The following is an 11,597-nucleotide window of genomic DNA, read 5'->3' as shown; positions in this document are numbered from 1 at the left end:
CAGGGATATTCCTTGAAAGTTAACACTGTAAATCAACAGATAATGAAGGGAACATGGGGAAAAGTCTCATCAGGAGAAACCGACTCTCTCATTAACATCCAAAGAAGAAATGGAAATTAGAGAAAGGCCAGCTTAGGAGGCAAGCTAGACAGTGCTCTGTTAAGTCCTGTGCTGGGAGAGGATTTGGTCAGCTTATTCTAGCTGTGTATCACTGGTGACTTCCCTTGTGGCTCAGCTGATAAACAATCCGCCTGCAATGTGGGAGCCCTGAGTTCAATCCCTGGGTTGGGAAGATCTCCTGGAGGAGGAAAAGGCTACCCACTTCAGTATTCTGGCCTGGAGAATTCTGTGAACTGTATAGTCCATGGGGTCACAAAGAGTCAGACACAACTGAGTGACTTTTACTCACTCACTCAGCGCTGGTAGCAGAACTACACAGATGGTGATGACAAAGACTCTCTCCTTGATCAAACTAACATCAGACTCCTCCAAGCCCCCTTTCTGATTAAACCTCACCCTTGAGTCCTCTCTGGCCTGCTTAGTCCAGTTTTAGCAAGATTTCTGCTAAGTCAGTTTAGAGAGAATCCCCCATCCTTAATATCTGATTATCCCTGATATCTGATCGAATTCCTCATTCTCCACCTTTGATGTATAAATCCTTGACCTGCCCTCAGCAGGAATCCTGTTAAGTGGGTTCAACAAGAATCCCCCTTGCATTGATGTCTCCTCCTAGTATTGTCCCATCGACTCCTTGTCACTCTGCTCCTTGCCTGGAAATCCCCGGCTGTCTTTGCCATATTCAGAGGTGAACCTTGATCTCTCTCCACTATTGCCATAGTCTTGACCCCTATTGCAATAGTCCTGAACAAAGTCTTCCTTACAGTTTTAATAAGAGTCAGAACAAGATTGTACTTTAATAGGATTGAGAGGTGGGAAAGACAAGCATCCTTACTTTGTTGCTGCTAACATTAGAATCCCTCAGTCAACTTTGCTGTTCTTTATGTTTACCTAACAACCTCTGATGGAGTTTAGCTCCCAAAGTTGTTTTCTGCTGAAGAGACTGTACCTCACCATCTTACAGTTCTCACTAATATTTAATATACTGGCATTGGTGCTGGTTTGTATACTTCTGTGACTAACTTAATCATGGAGCAGTATACCCACGGCAAACACAATGACAGAAAACAAGTTTCTGGGCCCACAAAAGAGAGGCCCAGAAGGTGAGACCTGGCCACGGTGAGCTACTGCTGGAGCTTAGATGACGGAGCTACTAGTGAACATCAGCAACCAGTTTTTGAAAAGTCAATAGGCAGTTAGAGATGAGGAAATAATGTGGATAATACAAATTATTTTGGCCGTTCCATTCAAATTTTAATCTTTTTTTTTTCACACTGTTTACATTCTAAGACTCAATATACATTTGTATTGTCACCCTTTATCGCTCAGATTTGCCCATGGCTCTATCCTGACTTGGAAATATAATTATAATGCAGAATCTGGTTCAGAGGTCCTGGCGGGGTGGAGACAGGAGTCTGTGTTTCTGGAAAGCTCCCAAGTGTTGCAGATGCTGTTGGTTTGGGGCACTTAGAGTATAAGAGGTGAGGTGTCATCGTCTTTAGTCTAGAGTATTGGTATAAACTCCTCACTGGTCTCCCTGCCTCTTTTTCCAATCCATTCCCCATGCTGCAGCCAGTGTGGTCTTTCAAAAATGCAAATCTAAACAAGTCCTGCCAGTTTTTCTGCTTCTCATAACCCTCAGAGCCTCAGAGCCTGCTGCTGTCTCCTTCCTCACCTTCAGGCACCCACTCCTGTCTCAGGCTCACTCTTCCAGCCCCCATGAATCAGACTCCATTCCTGTAAGCACCTGTCAAGTCGACTTTTCTGCTTTCTCACAAGTTCTTCTCATCTGACAAACATTATTTCTCCTATTTCCCATCTTTACCCCTCTCGTGTCCTCCCAAGTTACGAACCTTTCTCTCCTCTCTGATCTCTTCCATTCATTGTACTTATCAACCTATATAATTACTTGTCTCAAATTTCTATCAATAGATCATGAATGAGGGAGAGAGGTACCTGTATTTGTTTTAATTGAATCTCTGTCACATTGTTTCACATATAGAAAATATTCAAAATATATTTATTGAGTTGAATCAGAAAAGGAAGAGAGTTAAGGAAGGAGTAGCCTGTAAAGGTTTCAAACTGATACCTCATTTGGTCTATTCCAGAGAGTCACAATCAGGGTTACTAAATATCAAGGACAAAATTGACTAGGTCATCAAATTGACAATCTGAAGAACTGTAACTACTTTAGAATAAAACTAGGCTTGTGGTTCTGTTTAAATTCTGTCTTATCCAAGCAATACAGAATGCATTTTTTATACATAAAACAAAGGAGCCCTGACCAGTTGTTCTCAATTTCCACAGAAGGGCTAGCAAATATAAGCAAAAATTATAGTTAGATATGCAAAATACAGAAAGATTAGATAGTAAGTAGGAGTAGGGGTTAGATAGCCTGTGAGAGACCCTTCTGAAAAATGTTTCACATGATAAGTAATTTTTAGATCTTAGTTTGTGAGATGTTGTAGATGGATTCTAACAATTATAATCTTTAATAGCATCTTGGAACTTTACATGAACTTCAGAGATGCATTATAAAAGAAAAATCAAAATGGTACGAACTCAAGAATAAAACAGGCGCACATGCCTAACATAAAAGTCTGTGTGGCTGAAGTATATCAATTCAATGAGGCTTATTAGTCCTGGAGTGGATTGCCATTTCCTTCTCCAGGGGATCTTCCCAACCCAGGGATCGAACCCGGGTCTCCCACATTGTAGACAAACGCTTTACCATCTGAGCCACCAGGGAAGACATTGTATTATATACAAAAGTATAATTGATAACCTGTTGCATTTTCATGTTTTTCTTTCACTATGCTTTTTTTTTTTTTTTTTTTGACTAGAGACTTTATTTTTTAAGGAAAGAATGGCATGTGCAAGTACTAGGATCCACCTGGCCTTTTAGTTTTCTCATTACCTGATCCCAAAATTCCCGATCTGGCTCAGGATGCTGGTGTAAAATAAACTACTGGAGTCCCATCAAGGTACCGTCTTAGACAGAAAAGATCCCCAAGGGAGCCCACCTGCCCCACCCTATGAATTCCTCAGGGTGAACAATGCTCCCATTGTTTATCTTCATTCATTACTCTCAGAGCCACACCTGGTAGAAGCCTGAAGCTGCCCATACCCACCTTCTTAGAAAGAATGAAAGGGAAAAAAAAAAAGGAAAAAATGGAGTTAGGAAATGATTCAGCATATCAAAGTATCTTTTTGTTGTGTGTAAGAATATATAATATTTTCAGGGGTGTGAATTTGCTTTCAATACAAATATGCTAAACCGATTATTTACTGATTACTCACAAGCTAGAACTTAAAAAAAAAAAAAAACAAACCAAATCCCTTTTTAGTTCTTTATTTGTGGCTGCCCAAGGGCTTCAATGGCACCCCACTCCAGTACTCTTGCCTGGAAAATCCCATGGACGGAGAGTCTGGTAGGCTGCAGTCCATGGGGTCGATAAGAGTCGGACATGAGGGAGCGACTTCACTTTCACTTTTCACTTTCATCATTGGAGAAAGAAACGGCAACCCACTCCAGTGTTCTTGCCTGGAGAATCCCAGGGACGGTGGAGCCTGGTGGGCTGCCGTCTATGGGGTCGCACAGAGTCAGCATAGACTGAAGCGACTTAGCAGCAGCAACAGCAAGGGCTTCTGTGGGGCTTCTCTGGTAGCTCAGCTGGTAAAGAACCTGCCTGAAATGCAGGAGACCGCAGTTCGATTCCTGGGTCCCGCAAGATCCCCTGGAGAAGGGGTAGGCTACCCACTCAAGTACTCCTGGGCTTCCCTGGTGGCTCAGATGGTAAAGAATCCTCCTTCAGTGCGGAAGACCTGGGTTTAATCCCTGAGTTGGGAAGATCCCCTGGAGGAGAGCATGGCAACCCACTCCAGTATTCTTGCCTGGAGAATCCCAGTGGACAGAGGAGCCTGGTGGGCCACAGTCCACGGGGTCGCAAAGAGTTGGACACGACTGAGTAACTAAGCACAGCACATCACAAGGGCTTCTGTAGTTGTGGCCCCTGGGCTTAGTTCCCCCATGGCATATGGAATCTTCCTGGACCAGGGATCCAACTCATGTCCCCTGCATTGGCAGGTGGATTCTTAACCACTGGACCACCAGGGAAGTATGCTAGAACTTCTTATACATATTTTATCTAGTCTTTGTGACAACCAGGAAAGTTAGGTATTATACTCCCCAGTGAAGAGAAGCCCAGAGAGAATCAGTCCCAGTCAATGGCTGATCCGAGATCCAGACTTGAATCAACCTCATTTCTAAGCCTGAATTCTTTCCTCTAAGTTCTGCTGCCTTCCAGAAAGCAAAGCCCCAAAGATAATCTCATTGGAAGTTTCGACTAACTTTAGTCAGTCAAAAAATAGAGGAAAAAAGGAATGCATGTGTGCACAGACTGTATCGGGGGTATCCAAAAAGCGCGTGATGGACCGAACTGGACCTTAGAGAGGCTACTGGTACTCCCCACCCCCGCCCCAGTACTTCCGCCTCTCTGCTTCCGCAGGTGTTACCCAGGAAAACCGCAGCGCGCGGAGCGGTAGCGAGAAGGTTACGGTAGAGAGCTGAGGTCTAGCGATCTGGAGACGTCAGTCTTTAAAATGTGTATTCAATCTGTCCTCGTTCACTTTCACTACCTCTTTCTCACCCAGCTATTCGCTAATAGCCTTGTAATCCTCCCCTCTTCCAAACTGTCCTCCCCCAAACCCTCCTTCACCCGCCAGATCATGTCGTTCCTCCCGTCTGAACCCTCCGTGGCTGCTCTTTGCGCCGGGGATGAAGTTTAAACACCCTTCCAGGCCCTCCGCGTTCGGCCCCTGCTCAGTACTCTGGCTTCCCACTCCCGGCCATGAACTCACCTGTTCGCCTCGCTCCCCCCACGCAGGCCCTTTCCTCCCTCAGCTCTTCTGCGCAGCAGGTAAGTTCTCTTGCCCCCGCCTTCAGTTTTCCCGAGTCCCATTCACTCTCCGAGCCTCAGCTCAGATGCCACTTTTTAAGTGAAGCCTTTCGTGTCTAATTCCTACCTGCAGTCTCGACTCCTGCCATCTAATTAGACCTTCCTGGGTGTACTCCACTGGCACTCTTCGTCTACGACTGCAATTTGCTTTGCATACTTGCCTGATTATTTTTAATGTCTGCCAAGTGTCACAAGGTTTTAGAGCCGTGCCTGGAAGGCACCCTTCTGAAACCTAGTAACTTTTCAATGAATGAATGAATGAATGAGGGAACTTGAACTGGATGTTGTCACCACCATCATCCTACCGTGACAATATTTCGAGTCCCTCCATTGCTACTGTCAATGGCATGCTCAGCCCCGTGGGCTTAGCAGAGAGTAGGCGGCGCGCCCACCCCTGGCTCCGGCACTCTGGGGACTCCCCGGGCACACTGCTGCTCGGGGCAGGTCTCACCGACAGGAGTCCTCCGGGCTCCCAGGTTCACGTGCACTGGAGAGGAGGGGCGGAGGAAAACGAGAGCGTATGCTCTCGGAGGAAAACGGAGCTCCCGGTGCGCCTCCACTCCGGCGGCCCGCCGCCACCCGGGAGCCACTTCCTCCTTGGGGGCCGGCGTGCGGGGCGGGGCAGGAGACGCCCCCGCCGGGCTGGGCCCCGGGCCGCCCCAATGAGATTCGGTGCCCGGCCGCGGCTGCGCCCAGTCCAGGCGCTGCGCTCGGCCGCGAAGGAGGCGGCCGGCCGGGGCGGCGGCGGCGCTGCGCGCGCCAAGGGGAAGCTGAGCCTGCCAAGCTGGCGCCCGGCGGGGCCATGGTGGCCGGCGCCCGCGGCGGCTGCGCGCAGGCGGGGGCTGTCCGGCGCGGCCTCCTGGCCCTGCTGCTCGCGGTCTTCGCGCCGCTCTGGCTGCAGGCGGAGGAGCTGGGTGAGTGGAGCGCGTCCGGTGGGCGGCGGGCTGGGCCTGGAGGGACAGCGCGCGGGGGAAAGTCGGAGTCGCAGCCTGCGCCTGGAGTCCCGCTCTCTCCAGCCGATGGCGGCTCGGGTCAAAAATAAGTTACTGCATTCCAGTCGCTCCCCACCAAACTCCTTCCTTTGCCCGCAGACACTTCGCGCCTCCCTACTTTCTCTCTCCCCCTCAGTTGGTTTCCAGACTTCCTGACTCCGCGGGCCCCGTGAGAAGTGACATGGCCCGGGGTTCGCGAGCTGAAGACCCCAGCCTTACCGGGAGGGTGTGAGCGGGGGAGGCGCCTCTCAAACCTTTTGACAGAGCTGCCCACAGTCGGCCGCCTCTCGTCCCTGCGCGGCGTGTGAGCTTCTGGCTGGCACGGATGGTTGGGAAACGATTTCCCGAGGTCCGCCCTGGGAAGCCGGCAGCCCCAAACAGGACGCCCCTCTAGAGTGTGCTGCTGCGCCCCGACTTGGAACCGTGTGGTTCGGCTCCTTCTTGGGTGTCTAAGCGAGTCTCCCGACCTGGCTGATCGTTCTCTGGACCTGGTCCTTGCCTTCAAGTTGGACCTAATTAGCCCACCGGCGAGTTTACTGCTGCTTATCCAGCAGCTGAAAGCAGTAAGCCGTTTTACCAGCTGTAGGCAAATCCTTGAAATTTAGTTCTTTATTGATCGCGAGGGACAGCTTTCTGCGGAGTTTTCCAGTGGTTTCCCTCCTAGCTTACTTTTGCCCCTCATCAACTCAGATGATTTAATGGCAGTGCATCTATCCAGAATATTTTGACGGCTCCCCACCCCGTGTTTTCTAATGGGACAAGAATCAAAGCTAAACCAAAGGCAGGCGTTTTGGTCACTGAACCCTCTATTCTCAGTCTGAAACTTTGATACTCAAGATGTTGATTTTGGTTCCTAAATTAGCTTACATAGCTATTTGTTAGGAAAGAAAGAAAAAAATAAACCCCTAAAATAGCAGAATGCTAGGAATGTTGTAAAATATTGATAAATGTGTGTGCTTTTATTAAATATGTAGGATTTTGATCGTGGGTGTCTTAAGCCCTTAGAAAATGTTTCTCAGGTCATTGTTTGAAGATGCACCTTCAGTACTGTACATCTATGAATAGATCCAGCGATGTGTTCCTATACTAGTCTGGCCACAGCTGTCACCATCTTTCCAAATGCAGTTTTTTTAGATGTTATATGGCATCCAGACTGTTAACTGGGTGCTTTATAGAGCAGTCTCTGGGAAGTAGTGTGATTGCTTAGATTCCTAGAGCTTCACATTTGATATTTATTGCACAAAATTGTTGGAAGAAGATGTCGTGTTTCCATGAAGAATCCTGTATATTTAGGATGTTAAAAGAACCAATAAAGGCATAGGTATTCAAACACAAAAGAAGTAAAACTTAGATTTGGCACATTTACTGAAAAAAAATCTAGGAACTTGAGTTCTGATATCTCTTGAGTGAAGAGGCAAAATCAATGATTTTTGAATATCTCTCACATCTGTGGTATTTCAGATTAGCCCTTGATCACCTGTTTTTCAAGTTTTCGTAAATTTAAGTATGCAAACCCGTTTTAGGTTTTGAAATATGCTACTGGGTATATAGTTGTATGGTGATCTTCAGTGATATTAGTACTCTTAATGTTTAAAAAGTAAGACTCGTGCCTTAGCATGAATCTGGTTTTGTTGAGAAGACTCTATTTATTGCATTTTACCATCATTGTTTTTGAAGGTAGCTTAGTCTGGTGCTTCTTGGCTCCCCCACCTGCCTGATCACCCCTGTCTCCAGAAGCTTTGTAAAGCCCCAAACCCATACTGTGAATCAGAACATCCAATGGGTGGGGCCTGGGAAGATGCGATTCTAAAAAGTTCCCACAGGTAATTCTGATTCAAATCAGCTTTGAGATGCTGGAAACATCTGATATTGTACAATGTTAATTATATATATCGTATATTATTATAACATATATCATATAATACTGTGTGATGATAATATGATAAAGTGCTACTACCATCTGTGTCACAGACCATTTAATATTAGACTTCTATTCATTGTGTTGTTTCAGGAAATAAATGTGATAATCTGAATATTTATAAGCCTAGTCAATGAATTTATTCATTTTTTTAAAAAAGTCAGAGTCTGGTGACCCCTGAAGCTATACTGGTTCCTTGTAAGACTGCTGCTTGCCTATGTGCTGTTTTTGCTATATATTTTTTTTTCTTTTTTTTTTTTAAAGTCCATTCTTCTATATTCACTGCCAGGCAGGCCCCAGGCATTAGGGCTTGATAAGCAGAATATGGGCTGATTTTTGCTCCTTCTTATGCCCTGTTCCTCTGGACCCACTTAACTAATGTTAAGTATTTCCACAGATTGTTTCACATGATTTTGACTTTACATAATATCACATTTGGGGCTTCGCAGGTGGCTTAGCGGTAAAGAATCTCGGTGCAGTGCAGGAGATGTGGGTTCCATCCCTGGGTTGGGAAGATCCCATGAAGAAGGAAATGACAACCCACTCCAGTATTCTTGCCTGGGAAATCCCAAAGACAGAGGAGCCTGGCAAAAGAATTGGACATGACTTAGTGACTAAAACGACGACAGTAATATCACATGTATGTTGATCATTAGCATTGTTTCAGTTTGTATAAATCCATAGGCTTGGGCTTAGGTCTTATTACCTTGATTATCAGTTTTGTGAAATAAAATACCTTTTATTCATGTGAGGAATTGGTGCTAACTAAAAATCTCTGATTCTTTCTTCACTAAAATATTTGGAAATGGATATTAAAGATTTCCTTCTTGTGATTTAAGTATTAGAAGAATAAAAATAAGCAGTTAATATCTGTGGAAACTTGTAAGCATACAATTAGATACAGAAAATTTGATTATAAGATTCTGCCCAACTCTAACTTTTTACTTTCAGAAGTTCTGCTTTTAAGCCATCTGTCCTTTACATTTGGTTCAACAGGGGACAGGTGATGTCTGATGCTTTGGGTGACTGGCTTTTTAAAAAGTAGTCCCCACTTTCTTCTGGCACCTTCTGCATCAGTGCGTGCAGTTATCCCAGATTTTCCTTCATCTTGAAGGTCTGCCATTTGGTCAACGTGATAAACTCTAAGTTCTGGAGGGCAGTGACTGGGACTGTCCTTATCTTCATAGCACCTGACCAATAAATGTTTCTCGAGTTGAACTGAACAGTGTCTTTTTATTTAGGAGATATTTTCAAATTGTCCTCCTTAGAGGAAACTAGGTAATAAAGGGTTTAATCAAAGTTCTTATGAAGGCACATCTGATGCTTCCACTAATTAGCTCTGTTTCGCAAGCCCAGCTCTCTTGGCGTGCTTATTTCTATACGTCAGGATGCCTTTAAATGCAAGTGCAGCAGAAGGAAGGGAGGGTGGCCACCAGAACAATATGTCTTTTGGCACTAGTTTGTGCAATCTGTAACTGGCACCCTGAAACATGAAGTTATACCATATATTTCAGGGGAGAAAAAGTTGTGCTGAAGGATTAATTAAACACATCAAAGGATGTAATTAAAACAGGATTTGAACTCTGAAGTGTCTCAAACTGTACTTACACACTTTTCATAAGTTGAACCCTTTTACCTTAGGGTACTGCAACAGACTAGAAAATCATATTAAAGATCACAACTTGGAAATAAGCAAGACATTTGACATTTATAAGAAACTAGATTTTTATTTTTCAGGTGCAAGGGGAAATTAACTGCAGCATGTAGCAAAGATTTTAGTCATGTTAAGGCAGTGGGGTACGGGACAGGGAAGAGGGACAAGGGAGATATTTCCTAGAGAGTTTTGGACTTACTGCTATGATAGTCCTGAATTATGAAGTCAAATCTCTGCATATTAGAGCAACCGGTTGTTTTAAAATTTTAAGGAGATAATGTCCTGTGCTTAGTCATGTCCAACTCTTTGCAACCCCATGGACTGTAGCCCTCCAGGCTCCTCTGTCCGTGGGATTTTCCAGGCAAGAATACTGGAGTGGGTTGCCATGCCCTCCTCCAGGTAAGGAGATAATACACAATACCTATTTGGACTTGCTCTTAGCACAGAGAACTCAATAAATGGCAGCTACCTTATTAATTATTACTGTTTATTACTATTGACACATACAGGGACCCTTTGTTCTGCCTCCCCCACTGCCTCCTGGATCTCATTCTCTACCACACTCCATGTTCCCAGCCATACTGATTTTCTCACTATTTCTTGGTGGTATCAGGCTCCCTGCTAGCTCAGAGCCTTTGCATGTGCTACTCCCTCTGCCTGGAACAGGCTTGTCCCCAAATGTCCACACAACTTCCTTCCCCGTTAGTCTTTCTTGGGATCTTGCCCAAGAAAGGGCTGGAAGGAGACCAGCCCTAACCACCTGGAGCCCTCTTGTCTTCCCCAAAACTCCACATGCTCTGCTCCTTGCTTGCAGTTTTCTCCAGAGCACTTCATATCTTCTAACAGAGTGATCTATAGCTTTCTTTCTTGTCTATCTCCCTGCCATGAGAATGCAAGGTCCATGAGAAGCCTGGTGCTGTGACTAGTGCTTGCTGGGTGCTTGGTAGGAGATGGGTGCTCAGTGAGAATAGGGTGAGAAGGCAGTGAGGAACCAGTTCCTGCCCTGCGGTTGAAGACTCCGAGCTGACCCTAGCTGAGAATCAACCTGAACAAGACAAAGTACTGAACTTGTATGTCTAGTCCAACTGCTATTTGTAAACAGAAAGTCTGAAAATATGGGTTTAAAATAGAGGAACTCACACAGAAGCAGAAGATGTTAAGAAGAGGTGGCAAGAATACACAGAAGAACTGTACAAAAAAGATCTTCATGACCCAGATAACCACGGCAGTATGATAACTCACCTAGAGCCAGACATCCTGGAATGTGAAGTCAAGTGGGCCTTAGGAAGCATCACTACGAACAAAGCTAGTGGAGGTGATGGAATTCCAGTGGAGCTATTCAAATCCTAAAAGATGATGCTGTGAAAGAGCTGCACTCAATATGCCAGCAAGTTTGGAAAACTCAGCAGTGGCCACAGGACTGGAAAAGGTCAGTTTTCATTCCAATCCCAAAGAAAGGCAATGCCAAAGAATGCTCAAACTACCGCACAATTGCACTCATCTCACATGCTAGTAAAGTAATGCTCAATATTCTCCAAGCCCGGCTTCAACAGTACGTGAACCATGAACTGCCAGATGTTCAAGCTGGATTAGGCAGAGGAACCAGAGATCAAATTGCCAATATCCGTTGGATCATCGAAAAAGCTAGAGTGTTCCAGAAAAACATCTACTTCTGCTTTATTGACTACGCCAAAGCCTTTGACTATGTGGATAACAACAAACTATGAAAATTTTTCAAGAAATGGGAATGCCAGACCACCTGACCTGCCTCCTGAGAAATCTGTAAGCAGGCCAAGAAGGAACAGTTAGAATTAGACATGGAACAACAGACTGTTCCAAATTGGGAAAGGAGTATGTCAAGGCTGTCTATTGTTACCCTGCTTATTTAACCTATATGCAGAGTATATCATGCGAAATGCCAGGCTGGATGAAGCACAAACTGGAATCAAGATTGCTGG

At 45.3% G+C, this 11,597-nt stretch overlaps 1 protein-coding gene across 2 annotated transcripts in view; it reads left to right on the top strand.

Annotated features, from left to right (window-relative positions):
* The first annotated feature begins 5,770 nt into the window (after positions 1–5,770).
* Positions 5,771–11,597, top strand: part of DCBLD1 (discoidin, CUB and LCCL domain containing 1) — a 74,710-nt gene continuing 68,883 nt past the window's right edge. The window contains exon 1 of one of the 2 annotated variants that reach the window (XM_027551127.1): positions 5,771–5,989. In XM_027551127.1, the coding sequence (XP_027406928.1) occupies positions 5,878–5,989 (112 nt within the window). In that variant the 5' untranslated portion in view covers positions 5,771–5,877. The remainder of the gene's footprint in view (positions 5,990–11,597) is intronic. The other variant, XM_027551128.1, reaches the window with a different exon arrangement.

The sequence above is a fragment of the Bos indicus x Bos taurus genome, chromosome 9, assembly GCF_003369695.1.
Source record: "Bos indicus x Bos taurus breed Angus x Brahman F1 hybrid chromosome 9, Bos_hybrid_MaternalHap_v2.0, whole genome shotgun sequence".
Classification (NCBI taxonomy): domain Eukaryota; kingdom Metazoa; phylum Chordata; class Mammalia; order Artiodactyla; family Bovidae; genus Bos; species Bos indicus x Bos taurus.
Note: the sequence above shows the minus strand (reverse complement) of the source record. Positions and strands in the feature narration are given on the sequence as shown.